At 42.2% G+C, this 19,272-nt stretch overlaps 1 protein-coding gene across 15 annotated transcripts in view; it reads right to left on the bottom strand.

Moving 5' to 3' along the window:
* Positions 1-19,272, bottom strand: part of CADPS (calcium dependent secretion activator) — a 610,020-nt gene that overhangs the window by 409,585 nt on the left and 181,163 nt on the right. For all 15 annotated transcript variants that reach the window (XM_089682020.1, XM_089682023.1, XM_089682021.1 and 12 more), the window contains exon 2: positions 3,139-3,252. In XM_089682020.1, the coding sequence (XP_089538146.1) occupies positions 3,139-3,252 (114 nt within the window). The remainder of the gene's footprint in view (positions 1-3,138; positions 3,253-19,272) is intronic.

The raw sequence follows: 19,272 nt of genomic DNA, 5'->3' as shown, positions 1-19,272 counted from the left end.
TGCTACGTACACAGTGCAGAGTTCAGGGGTGTGCTATGTACACAGTGCAGAGTTCAGGGGTGTGCTACACACAGAGTGCAGAGTTCAGGGGTGTGCAACGTACACAGTGCAGAGTTCAGGAGTGTGCTATACACAGAGTGCAGAGTTCAGGGGTGTGCTACGTACACAGTGCAGAGTTCAGGGGTGTACTACACACAGAGTGCAGAGGTCAGGGGTGTGCTACGTACACAGTGCAGAGTTCAGGGGTGTGCTACACACAAAGTGCAGAGTTCAGGGGTGTGCTATGTACACAGTGCAGAGTTCAGGGGTGTGCTACACACAGAGTGCAGAGTTCAGGGGTGTGCTACGTACACAGTGCAGAGTTCAGGGGTGTGCTACACACAGAGTGCAGAGTTCAGGGGTGTGCTATGTACACAGTGCAGAGTTCAGGGGTGTGCTACACACAGAGTGCAGAGTTCAGGGGTGTGCTACGTACACAGTGCAGAGTTCAGAGGTGTGCTACACACAGAGTGCAGAGTTCAGCCTTATTACATGGTTGCTTACCTCTGAATACTGCATCCATATCTCATTTTCACCCCTCTTCAGCTCTAACCTCTGCATGCCACCCTCTCCACTGCCCCCATCTCCCCCCCTTAAAAGCTCCACCATCTTCAACGTCTTCCTTTTGTTACTGTATTAAGCTGAAGCACTCAGCCGGCTCAGCCGGGGACACTGCAGGAGGGACATCGCGGGAGCGCAGGACAAGGTAAGTGATCAAGGTATCACGGAGCAGCGCCGCATGGTAAGCCCGAGTATAGCTCGGGGTTACCGCTTGTGGCACTGAAACTTTACCCCGAGCTACACTCGGGAATACGGCCAGGGTGGTTAAAGAGGATTGGGCTACCTCCATGCAAACCTGCCCTTAATATATCCACTACTATATGTGCTCCGACTTGGATACTCTTAAAGCTATAGAGTTAGGGCTATAGTATACAGAGGAGCCTTTGCAAGGCCCTGTGGGTTTTACATGGGAATTGGTTTTAACATGAACTGTTGGACTGGGCTAAAATATTTTTTTTGCAGGCTAGCTGGTAAGTGTGCTGGGGAATGTTCTATTGTTTGTACTGTTTAAATAATTCCAAATAATTCTAAATGTAAAACTAGATTATTTTTTTTTGCTTGACATACAGTACTGTGCAAAAGGTATAGGCAGGTGTGAATAAAAGTTGTAAAGTAAGAAAAAATATATAATTATTTATTTTAATCAATTTACAAAATGCAAAGTAAGTGAACAGAAGAAAAATCTGAATCGAATCAATATTTGCTGTGACTACACTTTGGCTTCAAACCAGCATCAATTCTTACAGTCGCACACTTTAAACAATTGCACAAAGTCAGGGAATTTGTAGGATTAGAGTCAGGTGCATGATTGATCAATTATACCAAATAGGTGCTAATGATCATCAACTTCATATGTAGGCTGAAACACAGTCATTAACTGAAACAGAAACAGCTATGTAGGAGGCTTAAAACTGGGTGCGGAACAGCCAAACTCTGCTACAAAGGTTAGGTTGTGGAAGAGTTTCATGTCACAGGTCATACACCATGGCAAAACTGAGCACAGCAACAATACACAAGGTAGTTATACTGCATCAGCAAGGTTTCTCTCAGGCAAATATTTCACATCAGACTGGGGTTTTAAGATGTACTTTCAAGCTCTTTTGAAGAAGCACAAAAAAGTAACATTGAGGACTGAAGATGCAGTGGTCGGCCAAGGAAACTTACAGCAGCAGATGAAAGACACATCATGCTTACTTTCCTTCGACACTGAAAGATGTGCCATCAGCACTGAACTGGCGGAAACCAGTGGGACCCAGGTACACCTATCTACTGTCCGGAGACATCTGGCCAGAAGTGGACTTCATTGAAGAAGACCTCCACCATACCCGTGGCATGGAAACAAGGCTATGCGACTGAGCTATGTATGTGTGAAAACATAGGGACCGGGGTTCAGAAAAATTACAGCAGGTGCTCTGCACTGATAAGTCAAAAATTTAAATATCTGGCTGTAGTAGGAGGCAGTTTGTTCACCAAAGGGCTGGAGAGCGTTACAATAATGAGTGTCTGCAGGCAACAGGGAACCATGGTGGAGGTTCTTTGGAAGTTTGGGGTTGCATTTCTGCAAATGGAATTGGAAATTTGGTCAAGATCAATGGTGTCCTCAATGATGAGACATACAGGCAGATACTTAGCCATCATGCCATACCATCCGGGGGTGTGATTGGCCCCAAATTTATTCTGAAGCAGGTCAACAACCCCAATCATACAGCCAATGCCGTCAAGTACTATCTTCTAAAGAAAGAACAAGGAGTCCTGGAAGTGATGATCTGGCCCCCGCAGAGCCCTGATCTCAGTTTGTCTGGGATTACATGGAGACAGAAGGATTTGAGACAGCCTACATCCATAGAAGATCTGTGGTTAATTCTCCAAGATGTTTGGAACAATTTACCTACCAAGTTCCTTAAAAAAAACTATCTGCAAACGTACCTAGAAGAATTCATTTTGTTTTGAAGGCAAAGGGTGGTCACACCAAATATTGATAAGGATTTCTCTTCTGTTCATTTAGTTTCCATTTTGTTAACTGATAAAAATAAACTATCAAGAATTCTATTTCTGAAAGCATTCTTAATTTACAGCATTTTCTCACACCTGTCTAAATGTTTTGCACAGTAGTGTACATTTTGTGGTATATAGAACTGCCCTGGGTTTTTATGCTCCTGAGATATATGCAAAAAAAGGGAATGCTTTGTTAGTATGGGGGACAATGTTTTGCATGCCTATCTCACAGCACATTTTTTTTAACAGTCGCGCCAGAAATGCCATCAAGCTATATGTGCTATTTATGTCACATATTCTTAGAGATTTGAGCAAAGGATACAGTATATGTTTACAGACAGGGCTGATAGCACATTTATTTCTAAAGCCCACAATTCCAATTGAATCTGGAGTGATTCTATAATTACTCCACAACGTATCCCACATGTATACAGTTGCTATGGCAGCCATACAAACTGTCCTAATAACATAACTTGGCTGATAAAAAAAGCATCAGGAAAGGCACAGGTGTAAGATTTCAATAATGTTCATGTGACCTCTTACCTCATAGTAACTCTGTACTGCATTCATAAATGCCTCATCAGCCACAATCTGTGTTTCTCCATTGAAGAAGGCTTGGAAACGATCCTTAACAGTCTGCAGTTGCTGTTTACTAATCTGTAAGAGAGAAGGCAAGGAATATTAAGTATGATTCCATGGTGGAGTTACCAGTATGTCCTTAAAGAGCATTCAAAGTAAATTAATTATTAAAGTAATAAAGTAATGAATTATTAAAACCCTACCGATCACTACTAATTTATTACTGTAATGCAGCCAGGCTATACCATTTATACAGTAATAAAATGTTTTTTTTTATCAGCTAGGTTTAAAACCCTGTGCTACCAGCACATATGAGAGTCAGACCACGGCTCTCATGGAAAAGCAGTCACCCACCTCTCTTACAGAGGAACAGATCCCCACTAAATACTGTTCTAATCAACATCAACATTATGTCCTGAGTAGAACTGCTGATTAGATCAGTGTTTATGGGGGCATGCAGGGTAGCTAGGCTTCAACTTGTGTAAGAGCAGCAGTCCGGCTCTCCTAATGCTGCCAGCTAAAGGATTTTACCTAATTAAAGATCTCCAAGATACGCACATTCCTCACCCCAGACACCACCAAACAACTCGTACACTCCCTCATCATCTCACGCCTGGACTATTGCAATTCCCTTCTCACTGGCCTACCCAAACGAACGCTATCCCCACTCCAGTCGATCCTAAACTCAGCGGCTAGACTCATCCACCTCACCAACCGCTCCACATCTGCCAATCCCTTCATTGGCTCACGATTGCCCAACGCATCAAATTCAAACTGCTAACTCTGACCTACAAAGCCATTCACAATGCCGCTCCAAACGACATAACTGACCTGATACCCAAATACTACCCTACCCGTGACCTCCGCTCCTCACAGGACATCCTACTCTCTAGCTCCTTGGTCTCCTCCTCCCACGCCCGATTGCAGGACTTCTCCAGGACTTCCCCCATCCTCTGGAACTCCCTACTTCAATCCATCAGACTGTCACCTACCCTCCTCACCTTCAGGCGCACCCTGAAAACCCTCCTCTTCAGGGAAGCCTACCCCAACCTCACCTAACACCCGACCTCACCTAACAACTAACCTCCTCCACTCCTCCCGCCACTCCATCCCCTACAGCCATCTCCTCCTGTGCCACCTTCCCCTCCTTCCTAGATTGTAAGCTCGAAAGAGCAGGGCCCTCGAACCCCTTGTGTATTGTATTGTTACTGTCTTGTCTCATGTTCTGTCCCCCTTGCTACTGTACAGCGCTGAGCATACCCTTTGACGCTATATAAATACTGTATAATAATAATAATAATTAGCAGATAAAAACGTACAGTTACAGAATGAAACTAAGAGGGTAAAAAAGGCTTTAAAGCTGAACCTCTGGTACAAAAATCTGCATTCAATCACTTGCCGCCTCACCACTGTACATTTACTGTGGTGGGGTGCAGGCACAGTCATGTATATATACGTGGTCTGCCTTCTTCCGGCTTTGGGGAGCGCTACCCTGCCTACCAATGCTGTGATTGGACACAGCATGAGTTTGCCAGCTAATTTCAACTCTCTCAGCACATGATTTTTTTAATAGAATGCACATGTGCGGCCACTCGGCGTCTAGGCCTAGACGCAGGGAGGCTCTACATTTGCATTCGGCCGGCGTGAAGATGTTAAAAAAGTATTTTAAATGTACTTTGTCAGTAAGAACTAACTCCGTTTTCACCATTTTTTGGGTTTTTGCTTTAAATGCAGCCAGATATGCCTAGGAAATGATTTAGGATTACAAAGATCACAATATTCAGTAAACACAGGATGGCATTTACAAAAACTTTAATAATTATGCAACCAACACAATATAAATACAAGTTCCATATATAACATGCCTAAGCATCTAAAATATTTATACAGCATCTATGCTAAAAACTGAAATTTAGCAAAGTGCCATGAATATTTGGTCAATCCACAGAGGAGTTCATAAAATATTCAACCTGATGTTCTGTGCATTGATCCAATATTCATTAGAGAGTTCAGGAAGCACTTTGTAAACACATAATGCTTTGTACTCAAGATCGTCTGTAAATTTCCGCACACTTTCGCAGCTGTGTGCCTCTCGATCCAGCTGTGAATGAAGTCTGTGTTACACATTAATCTGAAGAAGTGATCATTCATCATGAAATGTGTTATTAAATATCCAAGGGGCTCAAGCCTATTGGCTCAGTGTTCACTTTATTCTCAATCCCATCACCTTGGACCTCACAAATTAACAGGCACCTTTGAAACACTAGACATACACAGGATTTTATACATGTATATTACCCTATATGCTCTGATGTTTCCTACACGGAACTAGAAATGGGCTTCCCCAAGTATCAAGTGCGACCATGGACTAACACATGAACCTGAGTGGAGACTGACGTATTCTCCATAAGTTCCAAATTCAGGTTGCATTTGCTACTCTTATCTACTCATCTTGCAACCTTGCAAACTCAACTCACAACATCTCCAGATATAAGTCACCAGCTCACCATTTTTGTCACCAGCTCACCATTTTTGTCACCGGCTCACCATTTTCTACCATAGGTTCTCCTCACATGCTTGGTAGTATACAATACTAAACTAAAAAGGGTTCCATTTCTTATTATTTTCCATTGGCTCCTACAAATCACTTTTTCTGAGAAAAACAAAACCATGCGTAGATTTATTGTCTAGTTGCACGCTCATCCTGGAACTCGGAAGACAAGATTGCTAAGGGAGACGCTGATTTAACAGTCCATAATTCTCATAGTTCTGCTGCCAAATCTTACAGTGAAGCTGACTATTACTCATATGGGTTGAGGGCAGCATGTTCCTCATTACAACTGTCATACAAAAATTGTTTAGGAACATCAGTAGTATCAAGATGCCTCTTTTAGCCTACACAGACCAATTGCCCTTTATTGTGTAAAGGTTTATGTTTCAGACATGTGCAATTCATTTTTTTATGAATCAAAATTCAGACAAAACTTTTGTTATTCATAGATTCAAAGGCATCCGAATCTGCAAATTGCAATAGTAACAAACTTCAACAAATCTGAAATAAATTATAACAAAACAATGAAATTAATTTGTTTCAGATCTGAAATAACTTTATGACATAACAAGTAATTCAAAAAGATTCAAATCCATTTTGTCTTTATGGTGCATTAACATTTTTTATTAATATAAAAAATGCACTATACAAGAAATGGAAACATATTGCAATATATACAGTGATATATATAAAGGCAGTGATGGCGAGCCTATGCCACGCGTGCCAGAGCTGGCACGCAGAGCCATCTCAGTGGGAAAGCCAGGAAGAAGAGGAAGATGAGCTCACACGGACCGCGTACACTGACAGGCCATCCAGATCTCATCCACACCGCACCCCCCCATCGAACTACATCTCTCACATGTCTCTGGGGCCAGGGTGGGAGTGGACAAGAGGAAGCGGCTCCCACACGGCTCTGGCGCCAGGGGTGATGTATCCGGGGATGGGCGTTGATGAGAGGAAGCGGCTACCACACTGCTCTAGGGCCAGTGGTGACGTATCTTTAATGGCTGAATGGCTGAGCCACGATGACATCGCTCACGCGCATGTGTGTGGGAGTCACTTTTTACTGCACACAGCTCTGAGGGAACGGCACGAGCAAGCTGTTCCTTCGTAGAGCATGCACTGGTGCTGCTTTACAAGTAAATATCTCCTAAACGGTGCACGTTTAGGAGACATTTACAGTACCTACAGGTGAGCCTTATTATAGGTCTCCAGGCTGTACTAAAAAACTACAGCATACAAAATCAAATCACCAGCTTTGCTGTGCTCATCTTTTGGCAGACAAATGGATTTCATATATTGAATTTGACATAGATGCTAGGCCTTGGAATAGCCTTGTTTCAATTCTAATGTTTGATGATGTTTCATACCTGTTTTGTCCTATATATAGAATTATAGTTTTACAAATAAGCATTTAATAGATGACAAAGGATTTTCAGAGCACTATGGGTTAGCTAAAGAGAGCACAACTAAGAGTATAAGAGCACCTTACATTTTCTTTTGATCTCTTTCTTGGCCAATGCAAACTAAATTCTTTCCATGCATTCTGAGATACTATCATGAACCCTTCCAGTGCCTTACAAACCCAAAGCAGGTGAACTCTGGGTGGTGCCACTGGGCTTACAGCAGGAGGCTTTTGAGTTTGAATGGGAATGGAACCAGGCATTTTATTGGGCAGCAATGGCATCATTAAATCACAGCATAATTCAGTGTCTGATTTACAGAAAAATATTTTTTTCATTTTTTTTATACATTTAGATGACAGAACTCTTTACAAAAATGAAGTATTCATAAGCTTCTTTGGTGCTTGCATTCTGGATATTTTGTTTATGTAGATTAGCGCTCTTTATTTCCAGCACCTGGTGTCTTCTTTTATGCAGCAAGGGATCAGTGACCACACAAAGGGATCTAAAGCAAGCTCTCTGCTGCTGGATTTCACAATTCCATATTACAAGCATAAAAATTCTAGCGAGTCTGCAATCCAACTGTAAATATGCATTTGTTTCCTGCACTTCGGCTGGCATGGGGAGCTTAGGCTGTGTATCTCAAGTGCTCAGGAGATTTGTGTTTACCGAATTACACATTTCAAGTGGAAAAAAGAGAACCAAAAAATGGTTTGACAGGCAGGGTTTTTTCTTGCTTTACTGTTTTCTGTAAGAGAAAAAAATTGATACTCTACAGAAAAATATATATTTCATGAATATGCTGCTTTCAAATAATTGTGAGGTCCAGAAATGGCTCCATGTTAAAGAAAGGCGTTTCTAGAGAAGGTTTGGGAAGTCAGCCATGGAAACACAGTGATGACAGAAAAGGACCAATGGTATTTTTTTTTAGATTGGAAGGGGGGAAGATTTTTTTTTATTGTACTTTGATGATACCTCAATCAAAGCCAGTGATGAGGGAGTGGAGGCGTGGCCGAGTCCCGCTGTCTGTGTCAATAGACACAGACAGCATCAATAGACAGCTAGGCTGAGGAGCAAACCCGCATGAGTGCCCCCATAGAAAGCAGCAGAGGGGAGGAGCCAGGAGAACCAGCAAGGGTCCCCAGAAGAGGAAGATCAGTTCTACTTTTTGCAATGGAATTGGTAAGTATAAGGGTAAATATAAACCTTTTTTTCTTTTTTAAACTAAGCATTTACAATCACTTTAAGAATTTCCTATTGCTAAAACTGAAAACATTTCCCGGCTACGACTAGTGACCGCTGCCCAGCTCATACTGGTTGAATTTTGTACTTCACATGAATTTGCTCACTTATGTTTTAGATTTTAATTGAAAAAGACTTTCAAACCTTTCCCAATTCAGATAAAAATTGCCATTTTCTACAGATATTATTTTCTGCAGTCTTATTTTTCATTGTCAAAAATCTTCACCTTCCATCGCAGAATTTTCCCTCCTTCCATAATTTGTCTGGTAGCAGCCATCAGCTTTTCTCATTTCCATTTTACGAACACTTACAATTAATCTCTTATTGCTTTATTTGAAAACTCTTAATCAAATATATTAAATCTAATGAGGTGGTTGTTGAAGGTTCCCTATTTAATTTCCATGTAATAAATTAGAGCATTTGCCAAAAGTTTGTTTAGAGAATATGTCAAATAATGGAACACTGAAAGATTTTTTTCTCAAATCTTTTTTCTGTCTTTTGTAGATAATATTTTTAAATCTCTTTTGAAGTCTCATACTTATTATATATTCATATATTATCTCTATATAGGTCTGTCTTCAGCATTTTATGATTTATGATTGATTTTTGCTAGCAAAAAGAGAAGTATGGAAAAAGCTCTTTTGGCCATACTTCTGTGGGTCACAGGAGTGCACTTAGTTCTGATATCATAGAGCTGGTCCAGGCTCAGCAGGGGTCCCAACAATAACGTCGGGATCTGCCCAGATTCCTGATCAGCATCTGACTCTGCCTCTCAGTGTGCCCTGGAGGGGCAGAGCATAGAGTGCTGTAAGGGCAGAGCACAGAGCTCTGGTGACGTCAGGAACAGTATACCCATGAAGTCCCTTCAGAGCCATGTGCCGTAAAGAGTGACTCCTGCGTGCATGCCTGAGACTGACATAATGGCGGCTTGGCCATTCATACTGCTGAAGCCCGCAAACCTGGAAGGAAGACCGGGTGAAGATGGAGACACCTACAGCAGTGAAAGCGCGCTGCTGGAGAGCTTCATTTTCAGGTAAGTCTGACATAATGTGGCAGTATGCGGTGCATATTAGCACATTATGACTTAAACTTCCCGGGGCTCAATTTTTATTTGTTTTGCCGCGATTTACTACTGTTTTAAAATACCTTTTTGTTTTTATGACTTTAGGTCCAGCTTAGAATTTATGTAAGACAACCTATTTCATGGCTTTGGTGAGTGGTTGGAACTAATGTTTGGTTTTTATGCTGCCTGTGTCCCCACTGGGTAGATTCAACTCTTCTATTGGTTCTGAAGTACAGAAAGGGATGGGAGCTCTATCATGTTTGAGTTTTCACATGAACAGAAGGTGAGGGGAACTCTACTTAGATAACCTATTCTGGTGACAACTGCACTGGGCATTTAGCTGCATCTAGAGGGCACGGCGCACTCTCCAGTTTGACAGTGGTTGGACGGGGCTGGGTAGTGCACTCAGCAGTACTTCCATTCACCCAGACATGAATGCTTGTAACTAAGACTGCTTGTGTTCTTAAATTTCGTCCCTAGATGTGTACTACCCTAAATGCAAATACAGCTAGGTGCACCACTCAGTCCTGTCCAGCCACAGCGGCTGTCAGACTCTCATAGAGTTTAACAGGCTGGCAGCAGCAGGATTGGATGATGCACCTCTACCCTCCAGTCGCAGCCAAATGCCTGAGCCTCTAATGCGCCAGGACTAAACGCCCAATGTGCATGAGGCTTAAGAGGGGAAACTCCCTCACACTGGAGAGATCCCTTCTTATTTGCTGTTATGACCATCGGGCAGAAAGGGAACTCTCTCAGATTAAATACCAATATTGCGAACACTCCCAAGTTTAAATAATTACAACCCAAACTCAAAAGAAAAGAAGAAAAAACTTTCACCCTTGAAAGTGATACAATAAATCGAATGACTCTTTCCTTTATCCCTAAATTAATAAAATATCTCTCAGATTAGACACAGGCAGCAAATAACCTGACAACTTAATCATTCCCTACTCTATCCGAAACTTAAAGCTGAAGTTTACATATGCATATTTTGCATGGTTACATTGGTACAGTTCAGACACATATAGGTATGCATGTGCCATACCAGTGGAAGGTAGTAGGCACCTTTATGACAGTGATCTTCACTAGCTTCCGGATCCTGTGCCTAGAGGCTGCCCTACTGCGAGGGGGTTGTTCAGTTGGCATGGGCGCCATTTTCTCAATGAATGCAAACCATTCTCTAGTTGGAGGAGGTGGCAAAGCGAAGTGGTGACATCACAATCTCCACCTCTTCCAATCAGAGAATGCTCTCAGAAAATGAAAAGTGTTTTCTGATGCCCGTACCAAGGTTACCATTGCTGACCCTCACATTCTGAAAATTCAAGTTTCCAATGCAGCAAATTAGTAGGCCATTACAGCCAAACAACTAGCATTGTTAGAATGTGAGGTCAGCAATGACGGCTTCCATGTTTTTTTCATGACGGTTTTCCTTTAAACAAGTCCGGTAGATTTAATTGGATATGTAATCTTGAATTCTGTATGGTGTGATATAGACACCTTTACCACTTTGACCATCACTTTCTCTAACACAGCTAGATTTATATTACAGATACGGTCAGATATATCCAACTTGCACACAGCTGTATGATCGTACTAGATCTCCTCAGAGCAACACGTGAAAGCAGCTTATTCTCCTGGGTCCATGGAAGGTATAATTTCAGCTCTCTCTGAGCTGGCACCCTGCTGCTAGCACCATTATAGCCAATATACCTTCATCTGTACTTACTGCAAAATCACTTTAGGGAGAAAATAAAGTAAAAAAATTAGGGTGTGCACCCCATACTAGAAGATATTGTTTTGAAGCTATATAAGACACAAAAACCTGTAATATTCATTACAATGAATCAATATTGCCAGGTAACTAGACCTGCAAGAACAAACCATCTTGAGCTAAAACAGCCGCAACAAAAATATCCTTTAGAAATGAGATATACACAAACATATCCCTTTCAGAATCAGAGGAATTATGTATCTTTACTGTACTACTTTTGCACGCTCAGTAAACATTACATTTTGAAGTTGACCCGTACTAAAACAAAACCCTCTTTACCACACAACTTTCAAACCTTATTGAAATGTCATAAAACTATATTTCATACAGTTCTATCCGTCGCAGAGCAGTACGATTCAGTGGGTTGCGTTACACTGTGCTGCAAAGCGGTGGTGTGAACTGACCTGATAGGAATTGCCTTGTCTATATATTTAGCACTGATCTGGGTAAAGCTGCCGAGCGCAATCCCAAAGCATGTGGTATAAACGAACCAGCAAAGTCCACTCTGGCACTCTGCCATGCCACCTCCTACGCTCTCCCTCCCCCAGAACTCATTCTCAGGCAAACAACATGCAAAATTTAGAATCCAAATTTGTTCCTGCTGCCTCTCCACATTGCTTCCATGGTTGCATTAATTGAGGAACCTTTTTACACATTTGGTGGCCCTGCCCCAAAGCAGTCCAATTTTGAGCATGGGTTTACAATATGCTCTGGTTATTCTCTTCTTCATCACATGGGAAGCTCTTCTACATAGACCAGGGGTGGGCAAACTTTTTGACTTGAGGGCCACAATGGGTTCATATATTGGACCCGGGGGCCGGACCAAGAGTAGATGAATGATGTGTATGTGTCATCCATAGTAAGTATAGTAATATTCCCCCATAGTAAGCATAGTAATTAATCCCCCATATAGTAATTCATCCCCCATAGTAATTCATCCCCCATAGTAATTCATCCCCCATATAGTAATTCATCCCCCCTATAGTAATTCATCCCCCATAGTAATTCATCCCCCATATAGTAATTCATCCCCATATAGTAATTCATCCCCCATATAGTAATTCATCCCCCATAGTAATTAATCCCCCATATAGTAATTCATCCCCCATAGTAATTCATCCCCCATAGTAATTAATCCCCCATATAGTAATTCATCCCCCATAGTAATTCATCCCCCATAGTAATTCATCCCCCATATAGTAATTCATCCCCCATAGTAATTCATCCCCCATATAGTAATTCATCCCCCATAGTAATTCATCCCCCATAGTAATTAATCCCCCATATAGTAATTCATCCCCCATAGTAATTCATCCCCCATAGTAATTAATCCCCCATATAGTAATTCATCCCCCATAGTAATTCATCCCCCATATAGTAATTCATCCCCCCTATAGTAATTCATCCCCCCTATAGTAATTCAATTTACTTACCTTTGCTCCGCGCGTTCCTCTCGCCGTGTTCCCGCGCCGTTCCGGTCTTCAGGGTGGACTGTGAGAGGAGCCTAGCTCCCCTCACGTTCGTCACGCTGCCCCACCTACACACATCCTGACAGCCATCCTGACAGTATCACGCTCCGTGGGCCGGATTAAAAGGTCCGCCGGGCCGTATACGGCCCGCGGGCCATAGTTTGCCCATTGCTGACATAGACCTATCCCACACCTGCACAAACATCAGAGAAAGAGTTTACAGGGACCTGGATACATGAAAAGCTAACCTCCATACTCAATGATACTCATTCAAAACATCTGAGTATTTGGAGCCCATGGTTGGACTATGATAGGCACTTTAACCAAGATAGCTTCCTCCTGTCACTATAATTAACCTGCTTGGAGCTACATGGATCCTGCTATAGGCTGGGCCTCATGGGATCTCCCATACCTACCCCTTTATCCTCATTCCCCTAGCCTTCTCCACTTTTCTCTCCCTAGTACCTACCCTTTCTCCTCTTCATCTCTGTCCTTTTCTCTACCTCTTCCTATATTATTGTGTTGATACTGCCTTAATGAACAGCCTAAATATGTATTCCCTACAACCATCCACATGGTGATATCCATCAAACTGCAGACGAGGAATACCCAAAGGACTGGGAACCCACCATCCAAGCCTTTTACATGTGCACTATTAAGTCCACTGCACTGTAAACATTATTTTTTCCTTGCACTTGCTCTCTTTCTGACAATATGGCTAATGGGAATTGTTCCCTGCGATGTTCATGTTACCATTATACTCTGAATATCACACTACATGTGCAAGTTCATTGTACTCTGCTTGAAAAATCCAGTAAATCATTTTTGAAAACAAAGCATCCTTTAAATAACAGAATGCTGATGATGATTACCTTTTATCATTAATGGTCATGATGTATAAAATCAAGCACCTAGGTATGAAGACTGCTTCTACAAACTGAGGTTCCTGTGCGGGCTGTGTTTTCAAAAGAAGTGCAGGGACTTCTTCCCTGCGTGTCACGTGCACGAGAGTCCATTCAAATGAATGGGTTCTGGTGCCCGTGCAAAACGTGGCCCGCACGGCCGCATATATGTGAACCGGGGATAATAGCAGGTGAGGAAGCTTTATGTTGTCTTCTCACCAACTGTTTTAAACCCTAAAAGCCTGCTTGTACGGGTCACGTTTGGAGGTGGTACTGCCCACCAAATGCAGCAGGGAGATCATTTTTGCCAGGACCACAAACCATCGAGACCACGACGTGTGAAAAGCCTAGTTTGCAGCCTTTGCAGCAGCCACAAGTGTAAATGAGCCATTACACTGATACATTACTCATCCTGCATACACTAACATGAACATTTGATGACACGGCCACTTTAAAAAAAGTAGGCAGCAAATAATAAATGGAACTCCAGGTCCTACATGACAATTTTCCTGTCTGCGCTCCCTCACAGAACATATTTGTGAGAACGACCATGGCAGACAAAGAGTACGAGGAACGTCCTTCAAATAATCACTCCAATAAATGCCTGAGTAACAATTCATTCTTTCCTTGGAAGTTCAATAATTGAAATAGTGTTATGTAAGACATTTTATTTATAACTTGAGGACAACAGCTTTGACGGAAATCTGCATAATTATACAGAAAAACAAACTGCATAACACCAAATCCGATAATAAACAGGCAGAATTCAATCAAATAGAGGCATGGAGAAAAGAGGAACAACAGGAGAAAGCATTACTGTGAACCCGAGTGCCATTTTGTTCCAGAAGAGGCCTGACTGAAAAATAAGTATAATTGAGGACCTGTTGCTCATGTTATCCTCTGCATTTTCTCATTGGCTAGAGGCTAGCATATTAAAGTATGTCGAAACCCAGGAACAATATATATTCCAGCTTACCAGTCTTTAGGGCACCTATGAATTTTAACGCTCACGTAAACATGTGCAGAGGTTCTCCTCTGGTTGTCATGGTGCTAGCATTGAATGCAACTGAAGATATTGTGGCCACATTATTTTTTATCACATTTTCTGCAAGTATAGAAGCATAACTACTGATCCTGCCAAAAATCTTGTACTGTAATTTCCTGTGCGCTGAACTGAAAGCAATAAGGTCTAGCTTACAGTAAGGCCTAGTGCACTGTGGAAAATAAGGCCTAGTTTACATTAAGGCCTAGTGCACAGAACTAAAAAGCATAGAGCCTAGTTTACAGTAAGGCCTAGTGCACTGAATGGAAAATGAGGTCTAGTTTACATTTATTATTTATTTATTACCGGTACTTATATAGCGCCGTCAATTTATGCAGCGCTTTACATATATATTGAACATTCGCATCAGTCCCTAACCCTCAAGGAGCATACAATCTATGAAAAGGAGAGAAGTGCCTCTAAGTGCAATAAGTCTTTTTATTCAAGTCTAAATGTAGAAACACTCACATGTGTGAAGTAATCATAAGCTTAAAAACCGTGGTTAACAATAGTTAACGGTGGGGTGGTAACCCGGGTGAAGAGCCGTCATCTTACTGTGATGTGGGGAGATCAGCTCTCAGCTGGAACAGCGTGGTGGCTGGAGGGGAACAGCGGTGAGGCCGGCCGGCGTGCACGTCCTCCCTCAGAGCCGGATGGAACGCACGCTGGAACGTAGCGGCGGCGTGGCCGTGATGACGTCAGATCCCAGGGTGCACTGCAACGCATTTCGGAGCATGCACTGGCCGTTGAAGGCGGAAGTGCGCTCCTTTTTCAATGCCAGTGCATGCTCCGAAACGCGTCACAGTGCACCCTGGGATCTGACGTCAGCACGGCCATGCCGCCGCTACGTTACAGCGTGCGTTCCATCCGGCTCTGAGGGAGGACGTGCACGCCGGCCGGCCTCACCGCTGTTCCCCTCCAGCCACCACGCTGTTCCAGCCGAGAGCTGACCTCCCCACATCGCAGTAAGATGACGGCTCTTCACCCGGGTTACCACCCCACCGATAACTATTGTTAACCACGGTTTTTAACCACTTGAGCTCCAGAGGATTTACCCCCCTTAATGACCAGGCCTCTTTTTGCTACTCGACGCTGTACTAATTCAACTGATAATTGCGCGGTCATGCAATGCTGCACCCAAAGGAAATTTACGTCCTTTTTTTCACACAAATAGAGCTTTCTTTCGGTGTAATTTGATCACCTGTGCGCTTTTTATTTTTCACGCTATAAACAAAAAAAGGCCAAAAATTTTGAAGAAAAACAATATTTTTTACTTTCAGCTATAAAAAATACATAGTAAACTCAAAGTTGGTTATAAATTTAGGCCAAAATGTATTCTGCTCCATGTTTTTGGTAAAAAAAATCCCAATAAGTGTATATTGATTGCTTTGTGTGAAAGTTATAGCGTCTACAAACTATGGTATAGATACTGCAATTTACGCCATTTTTCTGCTATACAGCACAGCGCCTATACAGATAGGGTGGCGGCGCGCCCCGTTTGTTTACAAAACACACGTCTTAAAACGTGGTTTAGCCTGCGAGTGCCGCCCTGCCGCCGTATATGTACAGTGGCTGGGCGGCACACGGTTAAGCTTATGATTACTTCACACATGTGAGTGTTTCTACATTTAGAGTTGAATAAAAAGACTTATTGCACTTAGAGGCGCTTCTCTCCTTTTCTCATCTACAGAGGTTGCTACAGCTTATTTGGAAGCCTTGCCCTCAGTGCCACAAGGAATCCTACGCTCTTCATATAGTAGCCACTAATACCACGATCACCCCATACTACCATTTCCCAGGACTTTGCAGTGTTTGCGCTGTTACAACCCTTCCTCATTTTTTCCGGGCGTACAATCTAAGGTCATTGATTATCCCGAAGAAGTCACGAGGGACACGTGACGCAACGTGTCGATACGCTACGTGGTGACGTCATTATGCCGGCAGCCATCTTGGTGCACCCAGGATACAGGTGGATACACCTATAGTATGAGGTGGAATGCCTTATTAATACTGCACAAATGTGAGTGTATCTACTGGCGTTTTTTGGTCTGATTACTTGCATTAAACAATATTGCACTATGAAAGTATTTTTTTCTTCTTTTATGGGCATGTTCTAACTGAGAGCTGGGCAGAGTTTCTGTGAGTAGGCTGGAGATAGTAAGGTCACCTTCCTATCGATCCAGGACCCCTGTGTATATGGAGGTTGGCCAGTATACTGTAGGATCCTGGTGTGATCCAAAAGCGTGATGACCCATAGGGTCACTTATTGAAGGTGAGCAGGCATTTCAGCCATTTTGGGATTTTCTTTGGAGTGTACACCACACGGCATCAGTTCCCTGTTGAGGGTGGAGCACTGTCTTTTTAGTGTGGAGGATCCCTACAGCACTATTATTGGACTCAAAAGGACATTTGCTGCTTTAATATGATCAGCTTTTCACCATAATTGTTTTTTCACTGCATATTTAATATTTGTTTGGTTCACTACACATATCTATTGGCTCTGTATTTTTCACTCTGTGTACTGTGTATACACTTTGTATATTGTGATTTGGCACTTGTCACTTTACGATTATCCCATTTTATGGGATTCACCTTGCTGACACAATTTGGTGTGTATCATCCCAATTTCGGATTGGGTTGTTTTTTGTTTTGCACGGCATATAGGGTCTGAATTTGTGACCCATTTTTTATATATTCACATAGTTGCACTTTATATATTTTTGCACTTTATTTCGGATCCCTTTTGGAAATTTATAGTTTTTTATTAATATTGTATCATTTCATTATGTGTATTTATTTTTAGCACTGCACCATATGTACATTATTTAATCTAAGGGCATTAAGGCCTAGTGCACGAAACTAAAAAGTATAGGGCCTAGTTTACAGTAAGGCCTAGTGCACTGAATGGAAAATGAGGTCTAGTTTACATGAAAGTGTTACTAAACCCAGGACCCGGCATTCACTCTCTGATCTCCCACAGTACACACAACATGGAAATGCAATTATTTTAAAAAAATATAAACTGCTAAATACCTTTCCTCATCAGCAGTTTAGCTGCTTTCACACTGAGGAGTTTTTCAGTTAAAAAAACTGCCTGAAAAGCTCAAGAAAACTGCTTCCCTGTGTTTGTGAATGTATATCTATGTGTTTTCACACTGAAGCGGTGCGCTTGTGGTGCGGTGTAAAAACCTCTGCTTGCAGCATCTTTGAGGCATGTTTGGGGAGTTAAAAAACATCTCAAAAAAGCCTCTTCCCATTGAAATCAATGGAAAAACTTCAAAAATGCTCCAAAAACGCCTCATGCACTGCGCTAATTATAACGCAACGCTCCAAAAATGTTCCACAAACGCAAGTCATTTTTCAAGCGTTTTTGAGGCAAACCAGTGTGAAAGCAGCCTTAGAGCAGTCTTGTGACTTCAGCAGAGCACTGGTTAAAGCTTGTAGGAGGAGTTTTCTTTCTGCTCTAGGAGGATGTGAAAGTCCTGACCCTCTGTCTGGACAGTGCTGATTGGCCCTGTGCTGATCACATGCACTCTCCCAAGAAAGAAAAAAAAAACCTCTCTAGCAATACACACCAAATTGAGCATGTGCAGAATGGCTATGGGTTCAGTCTGTATCAGGTGGTCATTTCAACAAGAGGAAGGGCAGAGAAGAAAGGATCAAACAGCCTTTTTACGCAGTGCAGAGAATTAACCCCTTAGGTTCCACAGTGAGTATAACAAGCACGCTTTACTGCATATACAGACTGATTTTACTGATGTGGGTTTGTGACACTTTAAGGCCTAGAGCATGGAACTAAAAGCTAAAGGGCCTCGTTTTCAGCGAGTCATAGTGCACTGCATGAAAATTAGGGCCAAGTTTACAGTAAGGCCTAGTGCACTGAACTCAAAACTATAGGGCCTAGAACACTGAGTGGAAAATAAGGCCTAGTTCACAGGAAGGCCTATTACACAGAGTGAAAAATAAGGCCTAGTTTACAGTAAGGCCTAGTGCACTAAACTCAAAACTATAGGGCCTGGTTTACAGTAAGGACTAGTACACAGAGTGAAAAATAAGGCCTAGTTTACAGTACAGTCTAGTACACTGAACTGAAAACAATACGGCCTAGTTTATAGTAAGGCCCAGCACACTGAACTGAAAACAATACGGCCTAGTTTATAGGAAGGCCCAGCGCACTGAACTGAAAACAATACAGCTTTTAGGGCTTTTAGGGGTTAAAACACTTGAAGGGGTGAAATGAAGCCTCCTCACCCTAAGTTTAGGCTAAAAAATCTTCCTTAGATCTACCAATAACTATTTAGTATGAAGACCTGCCTGATTGGATATAAATTGAATGGGTTGTTTTGGCAGACCCTCACATTACACAATTGTATAGAGGTTGTACAATTTGACTGTACTGTGTGTAGACTCAAAACGTTCACAAGGTAATTCACCAAGGAATCATGTTTATATGAATCCCTTCTGGCTCATTAAAAACTCTTCTGAATTTTTCTGGCATGGTCTCTTATGGGCAAGCTAGCTCACATGGGAGAATCGCTGTCTGATGTTTTAGAACTAGAATCCCCTGATTTCCCCGGGGTATATTGTTTATGTCAATGCTCTCTGAAACAATGAAATACAAATATGAGTTTGCAGGATTCATCAGCTATAGATGT

Source organism: Staurois parvus, unplaced genomic scaffold (genome assembly GCF_062004578.1).
Source record: "Staurois parvus isolate SC_StPar_1 unplaced genomic scaffold, SC_StPar_1.0 ptg000283l, whole genome shotgun sequence".
NCBI lineage: Eukaryota > Metazoa > Chordata > Amphibia > Anura > Ranidae > Staurois > Staurois parvus.
This window is presented reverse-complemented; position numbering and strand designations above follow the sequence as displayed.